At 41.9% G+C, this 21,461-nt stretch overlaps 2 protein-coding genes across 3 annotated transcripts in view; both read left to right on the top strand.

The window, feature by feature from the left end:
- The window catches only part of LOC309558405 (uncharacterized protein), a gene marked incomplete at its 3' end in the record, with an annotated part of 28,458 nt that extends 21,909 nt beyond the window's left edge, over positions 1-6,549 (top strand). Inside the window, exon 4 of the mRNA XM_082261479.1 lies at positions 6,191-6,549. Within this exon, the coding sequence (XP_082117605.1) occupies positions 6,191-6,549 (359 nt within the window). The remainder of the gene's footprint in view (positions 1-6,190) is intronic.
- A 14,279-nt stretch (positions 6,550-20,828) lies between these two features.
- Positions 20,829-21,461, top strand: part of LOC309557876 (uncharacterized protein) — a 129,155-nt gene continuing 128,522 nt past the window's right edge. For both annotated transcript variants that reach the window (XM_082260684.1, XM_082260682.1), the window contains exon 1: positions 20,829-21,184. In XM_082260684.1, the coding sequence (XP_082116810.1) occupies positions 20,860-21,184 (325 nt within the window). In that variant the 5' untranslated portion in view covers positions 20,829-20,859. The remainder of the gene's footprint in view (positions 21,185-21,461) is intronic.

Below are 21,461 nucleotides of genomic sequence, written 5' to 3'. Positions count from 1 at the left end.
CCAAAATATAAAACGTGTTGTAGCTGAAGTCGCCTCTTACCGGACAACTTTAAACGGAAGGCAAAAAAGTGTGAGATTTGCGTGTTGAACCACCACCTTTATGGCTAGATTCGCCTCTTACCATATGAAATAAGGATTATAGCAAAACGTGCAGATCACAATTCAGTGTGAACCCAGAGCCAATGATGAAATAAACCAATAGGGGTCGCCTCTTACCAGATACAGGTAATGTTAAGCCTGTATGGTGATCCAGCATCCAAGGACCCGACTCTCAAACTGGGGTGCTGATTTCCTCAAATGGCGGAGGTATTGTCAGTGTTCACCCACGTAAAGAAAAGAGAGGCTCCCATAGCGTAAAACCATTAAAAATTTATTCACAAAATAAAATCAAAAAACTTACAGCAAGACCAGGAATGAGGAGCAATGTTTGTCAGCCGCCGGCCGGACGGCTTCGCTCGCCCGCACTCTCCGGTCGCAATCCGATGACGTCAGTACGCCGTGACCCGACGACGTTTCGTCACAGATGACGTTTTCAAAGGTGCGGACGGCGTACTGACGCCATCTATTTGAGCTAAATGACCGGAAGAGAGTGAGGATCATTCCGCCATCTTGAGTGGGGGAATTTATAACCAGAAGGGTAACCCGCACATCAACCCGCCAATAGCAACAACAAAGGGTTTATACATATACAAAATAGAGAGGAGCATCACGCAAAACAACCATATTTTGTGCTTAAGATATAGGGTAAAATTAACAAACAAATAATCGTCATATCCACCTAGAATAGGTCAATAAAGGCACCATCCAGTGGGTATTTAAAGATATCATCTCTATTGACCGGAAGAGGGTGAGGATCATTCCGCCATCTTAAGTGGGGGAATTCATAACCGGAACGATAACCCCCAAATCTTCCCGCAAATAGCGACAACAAAGGGTTTATACAGAAGAACATCATACAAGGCACCTAAATTTTGTGCTCAAATTATAAAACAAAAATTAGCAAACAGATATTCGTCATATCCACCTAGAATGGGTCAATGAAGGCACCATCTAGTGGATATTTAAGGATATTACAGATTTTAATAGCATATTGATTACAACTGGACAGCACCTATCCAGACCATCATAATTAAAGAGGGAGGAAGGCTATATATCAAAGGATTAATGATGTAAACAAAAAAATCCTTTCATTCATAGATATTGTTATATCCAACTCAATCAGCCCCTTATTTAATAATAGGGCCCGACATAATATTGACAATTATAATAACTGTCACACACATGTCAAATATAGCTGGTTGGTGTTGTCCAATTGTATTGACATTCAGATAGTATGCTTAGATAAAAAATCAATAATAAATAATAAATTGATTTTAATAAATAAATAAAAATATAATTGAAAAAGAGGGAATAAAGGGTATTGTTAAATTTAGGCGTTATCTATGAAAGCATTTATTTCGATATCTACATTGAGTCCAAAGGGAACATATGTTTTGGCTCGATGAATCCAGTTCATCTCTAGTTTTGAGATACCTCTAACTAGGGGTTCACCCCTCCAATGGGGTACAAATTTGTCTATCCCTAGGAATAAGGTATTCCTGGGATTTTTATCATGGACAAGGGCATAGTGTTTGGACACTGAATGCTTAGGAAAACCTTTGAGTATATTTGATATATGTTCATTAAGTCTTATTTGTAATGGTCTTTTGGTTCGTCCTATATATTGAAGCCCGCATGGGCACTGGAGCATGTAAACAATGCCAGTGGTCATGCAGGAAATGAATGGCTTGATAGCGTGAACTCTACCTGTAGCTGTGGACGTAAATTCTTTAATTGATCTACATTTGTTAGAGCTGAAAGAACAAACACGGCACCTGTTACATTTATAAAACCCAGTCAACTGACTTAAAAAAGTAGGTCTGGGAGCTGGTGGTTCCAAAATGTTGGGTGCCACTTTATCTCTCAAAGTTGGAGCTCCTTTAAATACCACCCGTGGTTTATCCGACAGAGTACTACCCAGGACTGGATCATTACCAAGGATGTGCCAGTGACGATTGACAATATTTTTAATAGTCATATGCTGACTTGAAAAGGAAGTAACAAAAGGTAAATTATAAGAAGAGTTTTTTCTATCCGTTTTAGACTCATTGTTCAGTAATTGGGTTCTATCCAATTGGCTAACCTCCATAAGTGTTTCGTTGAGAAATTCCTCACTATAACCCTTATCGAGAAACCTCTCAGTAAGAATACGGGCCTGAGCTTGAAACTCATGGAATTCACTACAGTTACGCCTAATACGAAGGTATTGGCCTTTGGGTATAGCCCTCAGCCAAGGTGCGTAATGACAGCTATCGACAGGAATGTATGAATTCCTGTCGGTAGTTTTGAAGTATGTAGATGTAGAGAATTGTCCATCTTTAATACTTATGGTGAGATCAAGAAAATGAATAGTGGACTGGCTACACTCATAATTCAACTGGATACCCCGATCATTGGAATTCAAATACTCCAAGAAGGATATCAGGTCACTGTGGTGGCCATCCCAGAGGAGGAGCACGTCATCTATATACCTAGCCCAAAGCAGTATTTGCGGCCTGCGATGGGCATAGATGACGTCCTCCTCCCACTGGGCCATAAACAAATTGGCGAGAGACGGGGCATATTTAGCGCCCATGGCCACCCCAGTGACCTGGCGATAAAACTGCCCATTATACCAAAAATAATTATGGTGAGTGGCAAACTCAAGTAGCTCCATAATAAAGGATATCTGAATTGATGGTAAATCAGAATCTCTATTAAGATACATATTGACCGCGTTCAACCCCATATTGTGTGGGATAATTGTGTAAAGAGAGGAGACATCGGCAGTGACCATCCAAAGGTGGTCACTAGGAGTTAAACCTGTCAGAAGGCCAATGACATGTCTCGTGTCTTTAATGTATGAAGGTGTGGTTTGCACCAATGGCTGTAGGTAAGAGTCAATATACTTCCCCACCCGGGACGTCACAGAGTCGATGCCACTGACAATGGGACGACCCGGGGGGGAAGTTAGACTCTTATGCAATTTGGGTAAATAATATATAACCGGAGTGCGAGGGCACTTGGGGATTAGAAACGCCTTTTCTTTTTTATTTATGATATTTTGATCATAACCCCCCTTGTTTATGGCCCAGTGGGAGGAGGACGTCATCTATGCCCATCGCAGGCCGCAAATACTGCTTTGGGCTAGGTATATAGATGACGTGCTCCTCCTCTGGGATGGCCACCACAGTGACCTGATATCCTTCTTGGAGTATTTGAATTCCAATGATCGGGGTATCCAGTTGAATTATGAGTGTAGCCAGTCCACTATTCATTTTCTTGATCTCACCATAAGTATTAAAGATGGACAATTCTCTACATCTACATACTTCAAAACTACCGACAGGAATTCATACATTCCTGTCGATAGCTGTCATTACGCACCTTGGCTGAGGGCTATACCCAAAGGCCAATACCTTCGTATTAGGCGTAACTGTAGTGAATTCCATGAGTTTCAAGCTCAGGCCCGTATTCTTACTGAGAGGTTTCTCGATAAGGGTTATAGTGAGGAATTTCTCAACGAAACACTTATGGAGGTTAGCCAATTGGATAGAACCCAATTACTGAACAATGAGTCTAAAACGGATAGAAAAAACTCTTCTTATAATTTACCTTTTGTTACTTCCTTTTCAAGTCAGCATATGACTATTAAAAATATTGTCAATCGTCACTGGCACATCCTTGGTAATGATCCAGTCCTGGGTAGTACTCTGTCGGATAAACCACGGGTGGTATTTAAAGGAGCTCCAACTTTGAGAGATAAAGTGGCACCCAACATTTTGGAACCACCAGCTCCCAGACCTACTTTTTTAAGTCAGTTGACTGGGTTTTATAAATGTAACAGGTGCCGTGTTTGTTCTTTCAGCTCTAACAAATGTAGATCAATTAAAGAATTTACGTCCACAGCTACAGGTAGAGTTCACGCTATCAAGCCATTCATTTCCTGCATGACCACTGGCATTGTTTACATGCTCCAGTGCCCATGCGGGCTTCAATATATAGGACGAACCAAAAGACCATTACAAATAAGACTTAATGAACATATATCAAATATACTCAAAGGTTTTCCTAAGCATTCAGTGTCCAAACACTATGCCCTTGTCCATGATAAAAATCCCAGGAATACCTTATTCCTAGGGATAGACAAATTTGTACCCCATTGGAGGGGTGAACCCCTAGTTAGAGGTATCTCAAAACTAGAGATGAACTGGATTCATCGAGCCAAAACATATGTTCCCTTTGGACTCAATGTAGATATCGAAATAAATGCTTTCATAGATAACGCCTAAATTTAACAATACCCTTTATTCCCTCTTTTTCAATTATATTTTTATTTATTTATTAAAATCAATTTATTATTTATTATTGATTTTTTATCTAAGCATACTATCTGAATGTCAATACAATTGGACAACACCAACCAGCTATATTTGACATGTGTGTGACAGTTATTATAATTGTCAATATTATGTCGGGCCCTATTATTAAATAAGGGGCTGATTGAGTTGGATATAACAATATCTATGAATGAAAGGATTTTTTTGTTTACATCATTAATCCTTTGATATATAGCCTTCCTCCCTCTTTAATTATGATGGTCTGGATAGGTGCTGTCCAGTTGTAATCAATATGCTATTAAAATCTGTAATATCCTTAAATATCCACTAGATGGTGCCTTCATTGACCCATTCTAGGTGGATATGACGAATATCTGTTTGCTAATTTTTGTTTTATAATTTGAGCACAAAATTTAGGTGCCTTGTATGATGTTCTTCTGTATAAACCCTTTGTTGTCGCTATTTGCGGGAAGATTTGGGGGTTATCGTTCCGGTTATGAATTCCCCCACTTAAGATGGCGGAATGATCCTCACCCTCTTCCGGTCAATAGAGATGATATCTTTAAATACCCACTGGATGGTGCCTTTATTGACCTATTCTAGGTGGATATGACGATTATTTGTTTGTTAATTTTACCCTATATCTTAAGCACAAAATATGGTTGTTTTGCGTGATGCTCCTCTCTATTTTGTATATGTATAAACCCTTTGTTGTTGCTATTGGCGGGTTGATGTGCGGGTTACCCTTCTGGTTATAAATTCCCCCACTCAAGATGGCGGAATGATCCTCACTCTCTTCCGGTCATTTAGCTCAAATAGATGGCGTCAGTACGCCGTCCGCACCTTTGAAAACGTCATCTGTGACGAAACGTCGTCGGGTCACGGCGTACTGACGTCATCGGATTGCGACCGGAGAGTGCGGGCGAGCGAAGCCGTCCGGCCGGCGGCTGACAAACATTGCTCCTCATTCCTGGTCTTGCTGTAAGTTTTTTTGATTTTATTTTGTGAATAAATTTTTAATGGTTTTACGCTATGGGAGCCTCTCTTTTCTTTACGTGGGTGAACACTGACAATACCTCCGCCATTTGAGGAAATCAGCACCCCAGTTTGAGAGTCGGGTCCTTGGATGCTGGATCACCATACAGGCTTAACATTACCTGTATCTGGTAAGAGGCGACCCCTATTGGTTTATTTCATCATTGGCTCTGGGTTCACACTGAATTGTGATCTGCACGTTTTGCTATAATCCTTATTTCATATGGTAAGAGGCGAATCTAGCCATAAAGGTGGTGGTTCAACACGCAAATCTCACACTTTTTTGCCTTCCGTTTAAAGTTGTCCGGTAAGAGGCGACTTCAGCTACAACACGTTTTATATTTTGGTTTATACCTCTATCACCTTTGGTGACAAGTTTATCCAAGAAAACCGCCTTTACCTTACCTCAATCTGGTAAGCTTATACCCTTTGGGGTTCCTGGTTCCGGATTACATCTTTTCTTTATGTTTGGACTGTATGGACTTTACATCTCCATTGATCATATCATAGCGCGACTTATTATTACAATATTCTACAGGGTGTGGTCACACTAGAAGTTGCTGCTGTTTCACTGTACTTTTCCTTTAGCGCGGTTAACATCTTTACATTACCATCATCTGATTGGCCAATTCATCTGTCAAACAGCATGGGGTGGGAGTATTGCAGACAGCCATGGTAGGGAGGAAAACACTACACAGCGATAAAACTGAGATGCTCACTACATTCCTCTTCTTCAGGTGTATTTCCCATTATTGTCCTCACCTTCAAAACTGAAGGAGATTACCTGGAAATTGAGAAAATATTTAGAGGTATGGGGGCGGAGATGGTGATTTCCATTGAGAATTACACGATGGCAAACCACAAGAAGAACCTGGAGACAACCACTGACATCCTGGTGGTGATAGACTGCGCCTTGAGGAACGTCAAATTCCGCCTGGAACAGCCAAGAAACCCAAAAAAAGAATGGATAGACAGGAAGAAATTTCTATTCAACTACACCAATCAGATCAGCCTTCATCATGAGAAAGAAAAAAATGAGAGAGAAAACCAGCAGGAAGAGGAAAACAAAAGTTGGAATCTGTGTATAATATTGTAACATTGTAACATGTTGGCATTGCGAGTTAAAGGAATGTTTGAAAATGTCTCTTCTCTGTCTTAAAAACCTAAAAACTTCAACGGGTATAAAATTTAGACACCGAGGTACATATATCTGTATCATCAGCCGCAGAAAAAAATCACTGTTGCAATTACCGTATTTTCCGGCGTATAAGACGACTGGGCGTATAAGACGACTGGGCGTATAAGACGACCCCCCTATTACATGATCTACCGGTAATACTTATACTTAGGTTACCTTGGAGATATTATACTCGGAGTATAAGATGACCCCCCATTTTTGGGGGATTTTTTTGAGGTTCAAAAGTAGTCTTCTACGCCAGAAAATACAGTAAATTTCAGGCCATTCTGGCAGGGGAGGTCCTAACACTAATTATTTTTATTTTGCTAAAGTTCCCCCACATCTTCATAACTTTTGCACATCCAATTGGGCAGTGAGGCAGTACATCGTAGTTATAGGACAATTGAATAAAGGGGGGGGGGGGTCGGCTTGAGAAATGTTGCAGCTTTGTTTATCAGAACAATTTGCATTTTGAAACAAATATGTTTCTTTTGGTTTAACCACTTGCCGACCGCCCACAATATATTTACTGCGGCAGTCAGCCGCTCACAGGCAAAGCGACGTAGTACTACGTCGCTAGCCTGTGAGGCTCTAGGGGGCAAGCACGGAGGCATGTTCCCGCACCCGCTCGTTCACGGCCCCCTCCCCCCCCGCGCGTGTGACCGGTGGACCCGATGTCCGCCGGCCACTCGCGATCGTCCGCTGCAGCGGGAGAAAGGCAGGCGGCTGATGTAAACAAAGCCGCCTGTCATTCTTCCCTGTGTAAGAACAGAGATCATACGGTCCTGCTATGTAGGATCGTATATCTCTGTTGTTACACAACAAGCCACACCCCTTCACAGTTAGAAGCACGCCCCCTAGGGACACACTTAACCCCTCCTTCTCCAATAAAGTTAACCCCTTCCCTGCCAGTGTAATTTTCACAGTAACAGTGCATATGTATAGCACTGATTACTGTAGTAATGTCACTGGTACCCCCAAAAGTGTCAAAAATGTCAGTCAAGGGTCCGACCTGTCTGCCGCAATGTTTCAGTCCCGCAAAAAAAATCACAGATCGCCGCTATTACTCGTTAAAAAAAAAAACAACCAAAATGACAGAAATCTCCTTAGTTATTAAACGCAATAACTTTTGCACAAACCAATCAAAATACGCTTTTTGCAATTTTTTTTTTACCAAACATATGTAGCAGAAAACAAATTGGCCTAAAATGTTAAAAAAATTAGATTTTTGCATTTTTTATTTTGGGAATATAAAAAAAAATTGAAAAATATTGTTATTTTTGCAAAATGTATGCTCTTTTTTTGTTTATAGCGCATGATCAAAAAATCGCACAGGTGATCAAATACCACCAAAAGAAAGCTCTGTTTGTGGTTAAAAAAATGACTTCAATTTCATTTGGGTACAGCGTTGCACGACCGCGCAATTGTCCGTTAAAGTCACGCAGTACCGAATCGCAAAATAGGCCCTGGTCAGGAAGGGGGTAAAATCTTCCGAGGCTTAAGTGGTTAAAAACAGATCTGTCTTTAATGCTCCGTTCACATCTCTGAGCAGCACAATAACCCCCCCTGAGATGCAACATTATTTGATTATGTTTGTTTTTTGTCTTTCTTGTGTTCTATTGTGATAGTGATCCTCCTATTGGGATTATTATATTGTATTGAACATGTTGTGATGTTTTGTTCATCATAGATTATTTGGTATTTACTAGAGATCGACCGATTATCGGCAAAGCCGATATATCGAGGGCTGATATGAACTTTCCCCGATATATCGGAATTGGCCACCAAGGTGATCGATATTGCTGATATTTGGAGAAAGTGCTTGTACCGGAGTGATGGCTGCAGCTAGAGGCATCACCCGTTACCGGCATCCATAGCTGACGGTCGGCTGTCTTGTAATGAATGACAGTGGATACAGCTGAGAAGCCGCTGGCTGTCATTACAAGGAAAATATCGGTATCGGCATCGGCAACGAAAAAACGATATCGGCCGATCACTAGTATTTACCATATCCTAAGACTTTAGGTGCAGCATGGATACTGAGGAAGCAACTTGTATGCAAAACATGGAGGTCCACTAAGGTTTCTAGAGTGTGTATTATACAACAACATTTGATGATTCTAAAGGATATGGCTTTTAATTGACCTATATTTGGATGTACAAATAAAGTTTTATTTTATCTTTATATATACTGATTTACTATTATATATATACACATATATATATATATATAATATTCCCACACTCTGATCCTCCTATGGTTTGAATGAAGGCTCCTTTTATTTAGGGGATGGTGGCTTATATTTTTCTACAGGGGTTTCCACTTTCATATGTACGATACTTTTCATCTTTATTCCCATTTATGTTATTATTGCTGTTATTTTCTTTTTCTGTAAATATTTTGATTGCACCTTTTTTCATCTTCTTACATTAACCACTTGCCTACTGGACACTTTTACCCCCTTCCTGCTCAGGCCTATTTTCACCTTTCAGTGCTGTCGCACTTTGAATGACTATTGCGCGGTCATGCGACACTGTACACATATGACATTTTTATCTTTTTCTTTAAACAAATAAGAGATTTCTTTTGGTGGTATTTATTCACCACTGGGTTTTTTTTTTTTTTGCTAAATAAACAAATAAAGACAGAAAATTTGGGGAAAAAAATCAGAGTTTGTTATAAAAGTTTGTAAACAGGTAATTTTTCTATTTCACTTATGTGCGCTGATGAGGCTGCACTGATAGGCTATGATGAGGCTGCACTGATGGGCACTGATAGTCTGCACTGATGGGCACTGATGAGGTGGCACTGATGAGGCTGCATTGAGAGGAAGCATTGATGGGCACTGCTGGGTGGCACTGATGGGCACTGGTAGGCAGCACTGATAGGTGACACTGATGAGGAGGCACTGATGAGCACTGATGGGCACTGATGAGCAGGCACTAATGAGGCTGCACTGAGAGGCATCACTGATGGGCACTGATAGGTGGCACTGATGGGCACTGGTGGGTGGCACTGATGGGCCCAGGCCAATTTCCAGCTTTCAGCGCTGTCACACTTTGAATGACAATTGCGCGGCCATGCTACACTGTACCCATGTTAAATTTTTATCATTTTTTTAAACAAATAGAGTTTTCTTTTGGTGGTATTTAATCACCACTGGGGTTTTTATTTCTTACAAAATAAAAAAGACAGAAAGTTTTGAAAAAAAAAAAAAATTCTTATTTTCTGTGAATACATTTTGAAAATAAGTAATTTTTCTCTCCTTCACTGATGTGCGCTGATGAGGCAGAACTGATGGGCACTGATGAGGTGGCACTTATGGGCACTGATGAGGTGGCACTGATGCGGAGGTACTAGTATGCCGCAGTGATGAGCACTGATTGGTGGCACTGATAGGCAGGACTGAAAGGCGGCATTGATGGGCACTGAGAGGTGGCACTAATGGGCACTGATAGGTGGAACTGACGGACAACACTGATGGGCACTGACGGGCAGCACTGATGGTCAGCACTGATGAGCACTGATAGGTGGCACTGATGGGCACTGACGGTCAGCTCAGATTAGCAGGCACTGATGGGCACTGACTGGTAGCACAATGGGCAATGATTGTGGGCACTGTGGGCACTGATGGGCATTGCTTGGGTGACTTATGGGCACTGTTTTTTTACTTTACTGATAAGCAGTGCCCTGATTACCTGTCCTAGGCTTCTCTTTGAGGAGGAGCCGCTGATCATCTCTCCTCGCCACACACTCTGACAGTGTGAGACAAGGACAGCTGGTAAACGGCACTTCCTCATTTACATGTGACCGGCTGTGATTGGACACAGCCGATTACATTGGTAAAGAGCCAAGTCATTGGCTCTTTACCAAGGTCAGGGTCGCGTTGTGTCCTAGCAACAGGGAGTGGCCACGATCGCCGCACTGCGCGCCCCTGCGGGCACGCAAGAGAGGCCGTTCTGGGGCACATCATATGACGTCGCCCAGAACGAGAGCAGCACCGCTCTGCCGTCATTTGAGCCAGAAGGGGCTAGCTGTAGACAGGACTGACAAACAGATAATGATAACCAGGGGAGCCACTGAGGAAACAATGAGTACTGACAATTATCCGACAGCTGAGCAGCCTGAGCACAGCGAGCCCAACCCTGACAGTCTGCAGAGCTAGGAATGTGATGGAGGGGCTGTCAGGTAGCTTGTACGGGGCCCATGATTTCTATCAGAAGCCCTGGATACAACCTATGTAGGAATATTTCTTTCATTACTTCCCTGGGTACATGGAAGGGTTTACAACCACTCCACATACGGACCACCCGCAGCAGTTTTATGTTGGTTCTTTGATGTTAAATATCAGGGTAATGACAGCAGATAGCTGCCATAACCCTGGTATTTTTTTAAATGGTGGGCGATCCGCTTTGTTGATAAAAGTGGTCCCAGCAGCGGCCACTTCCCAGTCATTTTCCTCATTTACCAGAGCTGTCGGTAGCAGGGAAAATGATCCGGTCTGATGGAGTCCTAGGCAGGAAGTCAAGTGAGGTCAAGTGAGGGCAAGATGGCCCCCACTCGACTCTATGGCCTTGGAGGACCGGAGCGACGTCATACGTCATTTCCTCCAAACGACCTTAAAGGGCCCATTTTTTTTCTTGCAGAAATATAATGACTTTTTTGTTTTTTAGTCTAGATGTGAGATGTGAGGTCTTTTGACCCCCAGATCTCACATTAAAGAGGCCCTGTCCTGCTTATTTCTATCACAAGGGATGTTTACAAAAGTGATCAAATTCTTTTTTAAAGGGACATTTTGAAAATAAAAGGTAAAATAAATAATGAAAAAGAAAATGTAAAGTGGCCGGCCCCTCCGAGCTTGTGCGCAGAAGCAAACGCATACACAAGTCACACCCATATATGTAAACAGTGTTCAAACCACACGTGAGGTATTGTCATGATCGTTAGAGCAAGGGCAATAACCTCCTCTGTAACTCTAAACTGGTAACCTGTAGAAATTTTTAAAACATCGCCCATGGAGATTTTTAAGTACCAAAGTTTGTCGTCATTCCACAAGCGTGCTCATTGTTGAAGCATGACATGTTGGGTATCAATTTACTCAGAGTAATATTCTCTTTTACATTATAGAAAAAAATTGGGCTAACTTTACTGTTTTCTTATTTTCTTATGAAAAAAGTGTATTTTTTCCCCAAAAAAATTGCGTTTGTAAGATCGCCGCGCAAATACGGTGTGGCATATTTGCAACAATCTCCATTTTATTCTCTAGGGTCTCTGCCAAAAAACAAATAATGTTTGGGGGTTCTAAGTAATTTTCTAGCAAAAAATACTGATTTTAACTTGTAAACAACAAATGTCAGAAAACGGCCCGGTCCCTAAGTGGTTAAGTATAGTGTAAGTATGACTCCAGGTTTCTATTCAAAACTAGTCATAAGGACCACTACAAATGAATGTGCTTACCAGGCTGTGTGTGTTTCTCCAAATAATCAGGGGTTATCACCCATTACAGGAGGAAAGGGGGATCAGGAGACCCACCCCCAAAGATAGCACAAGGATAGGTCTCAGTCATTCGCCTTATTTCATCCGCCAGGGGCACCATCAGGAGCTGCAGTTGGGGCGGCATCTAATGTCAAGTGAGCATGCACATCAGTTTTGCATTTTTGTACAATAAAAATCAAGGAATCTTTTTTTTTTTTTTTTTTACATACATCATTGTGATACCTAAAAAGCCTCAGTTCAATGGCAATATATTTTTTTGATTTGAAGAAAACCCCACAAGCTAAAAATCGATGTAGCACCCTCCTAGGTAGGTGCTAGAAAAATCATAATTGTGGCCCTGTCTGCTTTTCAGGGGGGCCTGATATGTTAGCTAATCTGTCACATGCCTACAGGTGTGGCCTGTTGAGTCTGGGGAGTCTCCTCACTGTATCCAATGAGGGATCTTGTTGGGCAGTGGAGGAAACCTAGCCAATATCACACCAGGGTTTATGACTGTCCCGGTGGCCGGGGTTTGCCACAGTGCACCCTGGGATTGGAAATAAATCTGTGTGGAGCATGTGACAGAGTGTCTTTTGGCGGGAGCATCAGTCCCGGGAGGAGATGACGGCTGTCTCACCTCCTGGAAAGTGTGAAGGTGGTCCAGGCAGTCGGCCTAGGAACCGGAGGTTGAGCTGGGCTGCAAGGGATGCAGAGCTGCTGACTGAGTGGAGCTGCAGGGCAGAGATTTTCAGGCAAAGCAGTGTCATGAATACTCAAGATCTGCCCAGGGGTCTGCCTAGGAGAGGGGACCACTCCAGAGAGGTCAAAGGGGATCCAAGAGCCAGCTAACCAGGAGTGCACAGTAAAGGGGGTGCCAAGTAGTTAAACCCGGAAGTTGGGGAGTAAAAGGGGGTGCCAGGAACGGCCCTGAAGTGTTCAGCAATACAGTTTGCTTCAAAGTCAGCTACCTCAGGAAGGAGTATCTTGGGGAGCTTAACCACTTTACCACCGGAGGATTTTCCTGCTTTACGTCCAGGCCACTTTTTGCAACTTGGCACTGCGTGACTTTAACTGACAATTGCGCGGTCATGCAACGCCGTACCCAAACTAAATGTAAGAATGTTTAATAATATCTCGCGCTCGTACTTCATTATGACAGAATATTTATACTGCTCTGAATATAACAGTGTCTATTTATGGTTAATAAGCAAAGATCTGTTCGGTAGGAGAATCTCCACTTATTTCCACAAATCAATATGTAGCGAATTCTTTTTAATTGATTCATTTCTTTTTAAAAGCATATACCAATCTTAGTGAGTACAGTTTACAGTATGGAATATATATATAAAATATTTATTCACAAGACATGTAATCTCAATATATGATCAAACAAGAAGTGACACAAAAAGATAACTCTACATGAAATACTAACTTCAAACAATCAATGCAATGTGATGTTAAGCTCAATAATGAAAGTTAAAGTAAAACAAAGTGAAAGCAAAACGAAAGCAAGATTACCTTTTCTCCAGGTATAGCATAAACCATAGGTAAGTATTCTATATATAAAACAGACCACAATTGTCTGCGAATCGCATAGCCGAAAGTCACTTCACTGCAGATGAAGTGAGAATAAGCCACGCAAAACGGAAGACTAAATTCGCAATAATGCGCTAAATCTAATATTAATAAAAATGTATAAAAACAAAAATCAGCATTTTAGAGAAAAATCTACTATGGTTTATACGGCTGGGATTATAATCTTATTACCCTTAAAAAATGCAATATAAAACATATAAGGAAAGAAATAAACAATTGAATAATATCAAATAACATAGCAAGGCATATTTACCACACTTAAGATGGCTGCTAGCTTAGAGTCCTAAGATGGATGCCTTTCTTAAGATGGTGGTCAGTGAGGGAGGAGTTTAGTTTGGCGTCCCTCAAAGTTTCAGATAAATGATGGAGCAAGATGGAGTATGTCTGGATGAGTCTGTAAATTGATGTAGTAGTGTGTATGTTGCAAGTGTAAGGTGTGATGTCAGTAGTGTAATGTGTCCTATCTCTCATCTGGGTTGTTCCTTTTATATGGTATGAACAAAGGGCTATTAAAATTACCAAAAGTTAAACCCAGAGGGATGAAACATTATCCCCATTGGTTGAGATATTCTATACCTTAACTGGTGAGGTCAGAGTCACACCTCTCCTGATAATTCAATACTTTGTATAATAAAATTAAAGGATGATTTCTCTATGTTCAAGATTAACCATAAAACACAACATAAAACTTTGTCCATACTCCCAGTACATACATAAATGTCCATCTAATCTCCATCATTCACCCTGGCAAGTAATGCCATTTCAATAATTATATTTTTAATACAATATATATTTTTATATTGGAAATATCTGAATTACCCCAAGACTGCATTTGGTATTTCGTCCACAGATGGCAATATTATACCGTTCATTAGATTTTGTATTTAACAATAATTAGAATATATTCTTATCTGATGACCTTATTGACCTCTTGCTAGTCAAAGTCCATTAATTATTTGAATTCTGCCATTACTGTCAGACATCGCGTCTGGTTTGTAGAATTTATGATACCTTGAACACTTAAACACAAACTTCTCTGAAATGAGGTAATTAGTGACAATATACACATGTTCTTACACTTAATAAAAAGAATTCTAAGTAAGATTACTACTGTAAGAATATAAACCCAAAATGTGATATAACATTCCTAAATATATATGTATATGCCCTACATAATATAATGACATAATTATGGCTAATATCTTCTCACGCATAATAATGTATCTTTAAACGTATATAGTTCATTTTAAATGTCTGCTAGAGTATACTGGGGTATTGTCCATTGTTAAATAATTACAGACAGACTGGCACTACCATTATGTCTTATCTGAAGAGGTGTCTTTGTAAATCTTATTTATGATCTTAAAAGAAATACTAAGACCTCTGTTGAAATTCTATCCTCTCTTGTAAGAGACATTTTACAATAGAACATATGAACTTTCCTTCACCTTAAACAAAATGGAAGCTATACTGTTCAGAATCTTAAGATGGAATATACATGGCTTTTTAAATCCAATTTTTTCCTATTATTATTTTAATCACCCCCAATAATCCCGACAGAAATTTACGCCCTTTTTTTTCCCACAAACAGAGCTTTCTTTTGGTGGTATTTGATCACCTCTGCGCTTTTCATTTTTGCGATATTAATAAAAAAAGAGCGACAATTTTGAAAAAATAACAATATTTTTCTACTTTGACAGTTCAAAAATATCCAATATATTCAAAACAAACCAAAGAAGTGAATCTGCCACTGAATGTTCTTGATAAAGTGTCTAGCTAATCTCCATCCCTAAATATATATAGCAAAGAAGGAGGGTAATGTGGGACTTTAGATGAGTACGGCTAGACACAGGGGCTAAATGCTGTTGATGAAATTATTGTGAACAATATTAAATAAATAAATAAATGATCCATGTATTGCATATAAATACAGAAATAACATGTCAAATTTCTTATTGGTAAATAAACGATTTTAATGTGAAAGCAAATTCTCCATAGGTACATAATTATATATAATGTAAAAAACAAAACTCTATATAAACCCATTTAAAGGGGGACCAATGGAGAGCTGACACAGAATCGAATATCTAATTAATCAGTTATAAACTCTAACATAGTAGGTCTGATTATTATTAAAAGACATTAATACATACAATGGGTCATATAAATGAGAATGAATACATGGATGGCATAAACAAATCATTCATTGAAACAGATATGATAAAAGACTATTTGACAAAGATACATCATCTGGGGATAAAAATCAGATAGGATTGTATTGGTAATTGTCGGCTCCTTGTATGAAGCCTTGAATGGGGCTGTCTGGGTAAGTGTCTGCTCTACGCGTTTCGTGGATCTCCGTCCACTCATTAGGAGCATTTTTATATCTAGGAATAAAAATGTGGGTTAGATGATTATAATCATGGAAACTACAAAATAGGAAATGAGTCGAAATAGACACTAACTTGTAGGTGTCATAAATCGAAGAGCAATCCATGTTGATATAAAAGGACCCAAGCTGATCCAGGGGAAGCCTGACTCGGGGCTGAGGCATGGTTCACGCCAGCACACAAGGGCAATTGAGAGAAAGGGACCAGAAACGAAGTAGTAATGAGTAAACGATTGTAAAAGGCTATACAAATATCGCTCAAAAAATGATGATGGCAACGGCACAAAGGGAACCAGCACAATCTGAAAATATATATAAATAAAATGAATGTTGGAATAAATGTATTGAGGAGGGAAAAAACTCTCAAAATAATCATGTTATATAGGGCATACAAGATCAGTTAACTGGACCCAAAATGTGTGCCTATAAATCACCAATCAAAGAGTCAATAGTGCCAAAAGATATGCCTATGGTGCATAAAATCATAATAATGGCACAAGGGAAGTGTGAGCCTAATATAAAACATAAAAAGACATTGGTGAGGTTACTTTACTTTCACTGTTTCCAAACAAGCACTGCACCTAATAAACCCTCCCACTTTTTGCATGCACCTTTTACCTCGGTGTACAACCCTTTGCACATTCTTCCTAAGCCCACGGCCATGGGTATATGTTTGCTGGTACTGGTTCTCATTCTATACCTCATCACTATGTCTTTTTATGTTTTATAACATAACCCCTAACTGACATTTTTGACAATTTTGGGGGTACCAGTGACATTACTACAGTAATCAGTGCTAAAAATATGCACTGTTACTGTAATAATGACACTGGCAGGGAAGGGGTTAACTTTATTGGTGATCAAGGGGTTAACTGCATGCCTGGTGCTTACTGACGTGTGTGTGGGGGGAGGGGATTGTGTGAAACAGGCACAGATCGCAGGTTCAGCTATGCTGAATCCTGTAATCTGTGACTGCCTGTCACTTGGGAGATCTACCCGCTTTGTTTGTTTACACAAGCGGGCAGATCTCCTCACTCGTTCCCCGACGATCGGGGAAGAGCAGCAGTGATCACTGCCTCTCCTCCCCTGGCCCGACTCCCACTGTGACTGAATACAGTGGGAGCGAGCCTCCAGGCGGCACGCGCACGCCGCCCACAAGGGGAAGAGTCCAGCGACGTAGGTCTACGTCACTGGACGATAACGAGCCACTTTGCAGCAGTACGCTCCATGTGAGCGGTCGGCGGCGAGTGGTTAAAGGAACTTTTCCTACGGTGAGAGGTGAAGTCTTAGTAACTGGCCTTGCTGAGGCCAGCATCAGTGTTAACCAGCACCAGTGGAGCATTAATCATCGTCAGAGAAGCGCTAAATAGCACCAAGTAGCATCATTCAGTGTCCCTGCCTAATTGTGCATAGTTCAGTTGTTGGAGTATCCCACTTCTCCCTTCTCCCATCTAAGTTCTCAAATAAACCTTAAAAACCAAAGAAACTGGACTGGTTCTTGTCTTAAAGCGGAGTTCCGGCCTATTTTGCAACTTTAGTGATTCCTGGAGTGCTCTCTATGCTGATCAACAATTGGGCATTTTCAATTTTTTTCAGGGGTCCCTTACCTTATTTTCAAGACATTTTTTAATGTACTTCCTCCTTCTCTCCCCTCTGTGGCCACGGCCGCCGACATCACTTCTGCCTTTGCATTGCATCCTGGGAGCTGTTTATCATCTCTCCCCGGAGGCTGTAATCAGGAAGAACTCCCAGAACACTCCCTGGATCAGGAAGAACTCCCAGAACACTCCCTAAAATCGGGAAGAACTCCCAGAACACTCCCTGGAATCGGGAAGAACTCCCAGAACACTCCCTGGAATCGGGAAGAACTCCCAGAACACTCCCTGGAATCAGGAAGAACTCCCAGAACACTCCCTGGGATCACAAAGAACTCCCAGAACACTCCTTGGGTTAGTGTAACGCTCCTGCGTTTTTGTAGTAGGCTGGATTTGCAGCTGCAGAATCTCCACTCAGTAGTCATGTGGAGATGTGTTGAATAACCAGATCCAACTCTCCAGACTCATCACTGTGGGCTTGTCAGCTTCAGCATACAGATATACACACTCAATAAAATGTTCCTGGAGTGATAGGATGTATATAACAGTATGAAGATGATGTGCTGAAGGGACTGGTGTGAACAGTGACAGAGATGGCAAGCACTTGGTAGAAATGTTCAGGAGAGTATTAGATGGTATTAGGTAGAATGCAGATAGGTTAGTAATCGAGCATGGTAACAGGTGGTAAGGACAGCAGATGACAAATACAGGATAGACTAACCCAGTGCAAGGATAGATGGTAGTAGACTCAAGAGCTAGCAATCTATGTAACAGTGCAGATGATAGATTTAGTATGCATAGATAGTAACAGTCCTTATGTGCAGAGGTAGATAGTGTAAGTAAGGTTATGGAGGATTCCCCTGTGGGGTACTTATCACTAGTAAAGTTAGTAGTAGCAGGGTCCAGTAGTAAGGGAGTGATCCAGTAGCGAGATACAGGGATCGGTAGCGAGGTTCCGGTCTGTTTCCAAGTAAAAGGGAATTGCTGGAGGTTCCGGTAGCAAGGTAAGCTTGTAAGCATGTGGTCACACGGCAGGTTGAACGAACGATGTGAGAGAGAACACCGGCGGTTGAAATAGCCGCTGTGCGGCGCTCAGCGATGACGTCATCCGTCTTAAAGGTGTATGCGTACCACCTAATTAGAAAGGTGGGACGCATATTTGAAAGAAAAGTGGAAAATAAGGGTACCAGAGGTACCAGAATCTTACAGTTAGGAAGAACTCCCAGAACACTCCCTGGGATCAGGAAGAACTCCCAGAACACTCCCTGGATCAGGAAAAACTCCCAGAACACTCCCTGGATCAGGAACAACTCCCAGAACACTCCCTGGATCAGGAAGAACTCCCAGAACACTCCCTGGAATCAGGAAGAACTCCCAGAACACTCCCTGGAATCAGGAAGAACTCCCAGAACACTCTCTGGATCAGGAAGAGCTCCCAGAACACTCCCTGGAATCAGGAAGAACTCCCAGAACACTCCCTGGATCAGGAAGTACTCCCAGAACACTCCCTGGGATCAGGAAGAACTCCCAGAACACTCCTTGGACTAGGAAGAACTCCCAGAACACTCCCTGGATCAGGAACAACTCCCAGAACACTCCCTGGGATTAGGAAGAACTCTTAGAACACTCCTTGGATTAGGAAGAACTCCCAGAACACTCCCTGGGATCAGGAAGAACTCCCAGAACACTCCCTGGATCAGGAACAACTCCCAGAACTCTCCCTGGATCAGGAAGAACTCCCAGAACACTCCCTGGAATCAGGAAGAACTCCCAGAACACTCCCTGGAATCAGGAAGAACTCCCAGAACACTCCCTGGAATCAGGAACAACTCTCAGAACAATCCCTGGATCAGGAAGAACTCCCAGAACACTCCCTGGAATCAGGAAGAACTCCCAGAACACTCCCTGGAATCAGGAAGAACTCCCAGAACACTCCCTGGAATCAGGAAGAACTCCTAGAACACTCCCTGGAATCAGAAAGAACTCCCAGAACACTCCCTGGAATCAGGAAGAACTCTCAGAACACTCCCTGGAGTCAGGAAGAACTCCCAGAACACTCCCTGGAATCAGGAGGAACTCCCAGAACACTCCCTGGAATCAGGAAGAACTCCCAGAACACTCCCTGGAATCAGGAAGAACTCCCAGAACACTCCCTGGAATCAGGAAGAACTCCCAGAACACTCCCTGGAATCAGGAAGAACTCCCAGAACACTCCCTGGAATCAGGAAGAACTCCCAGAACACTCCATGGAATCAGGAAGAACTCCCAGAACATTCCCTGGAATCAGGAAGAACTCCCAGAACACTCCCTGGAATCAGGAAGAACTCCCAGGAGGCTGGAATCAGGAAGAACTCCCAGAACACTCCCTGGAATCCGGAAGAAGTCCCAGAACACTCCCTGGAATCAGGAAGAACTCCCAGAACACTCCCTGGAATAAGGAAGAACTCCCAGGAGGCTGGAATCAGGAAGAACTCCCAGAACACTCCCTGGAATCCGGAAGAAGTCCCAGAACACTCCCTGGAATCAGGAAGAACTCCCAGGAGGCTGGAATCAGGAAGAACTCCCAGAACACTCCCTGGAATCAGGAAGAACTCCCAGAACACTCCCTGGAATCAGAAAGAACTCCCAGAACACTCCCTGGAATCAGGAAGAACTCCCAGAACACTCCCTGGAATCAGGAAGAAGTCCCAGAACACTCCCTGGAATCAGGAAGAATGACACAGCAGATTACACTGCAGCTTCAGATGCCCACGTCTAAGATGGCCGCGCCCAGACAGCGTTTTTAAAAGTAATATTTTGACTAAAATCCAATACTGTACACCTTGTAAGTATGAGAATAGCGGTTCTGTAAAGGGCGATGGATTAGTATTATAGGGGTATTTTTAGTTAAAAAAGGTATTTGAGGCCAGAACTCCGCTTTAAGGTGCTCACACTTGAAAACATGTCTGAAAGTACTGTTGTTGCTAGCGGTAACCCAGGGGGACCCACACTCAGCGGCTCCCTTGGGAGTAGGGCTACATAGATAAGATAAACAAACTCGCATTTATGAATGTTTCCCATAGGTGTGCGAAACAATTGTCAATCAAGCGGATGAAACAGAAAGTAAGAGAGCAGAGCTTGTTTTGTAAGACTGAAGGAGACGACGCAGCACAGAGAGCTGGGGACATTGAGAAATGGATTTTGAGAAGCTGAAAAAGAAGATTGAGACCTTCAGCCTGGATGGTGGAGATCTGGGCAGTCAGGGATATGAGAGGGTCCTTCTACAACTGTTTGGCAATATGGGTCATGGTAAATCCTCCTTCATTAACTCCTGTAAGTATGTCCTGAACGATGGAGGGCCATTTATAGAATACGCTGAAACTGGAGAGACACCAGATGGAGGAAGCTTGACTATGATAAGAAAAGCCTATGAGCTCACCTCCAAAATCACCATCGTGGACAACCGAGGCTGTGGTAAGACAACCGACTTTGAACGGGCAGAGGTCTACACCCAACTCGGTGAGTAAGAGTGAGCATTATAATACTTTTTTTTTATTAAAAATATAATTATCCTGATCAACTACAAGGAGATCACAATCTGTACATTCACACTTGCAGGCATAATTCCTTGTGCAATTAGAGAGTTAAAGGAGTTTTAAAGGCAGAAGGTGCATTCTATGCATTAAGATAAAAAGCCTTCTGTGTGTGGCAGCCTCCCCAGCCCCCCCCCCATACTTACCTGAGCCCCCTCTCTGTCTAGCGATGTCCACGAGTCCCTTGGCCGTCTGGGTCTCTC

This window comes from Pelophylax lessonae (genome assembly GCF_965119305.1).
Source record: "Pelophylax lessonae genome assembly, chromosome: 6".
In the NCBI taxonomy this organism is placed as follows: Eukaryota; Metazoa; Chordata; class Amphibia; order Anura; family Ranidae; genus Pelophylax; species Pelophylax lessonae.
This window is presented reverse-complemented; position numbering and strand designations above follow the sequence as displayed.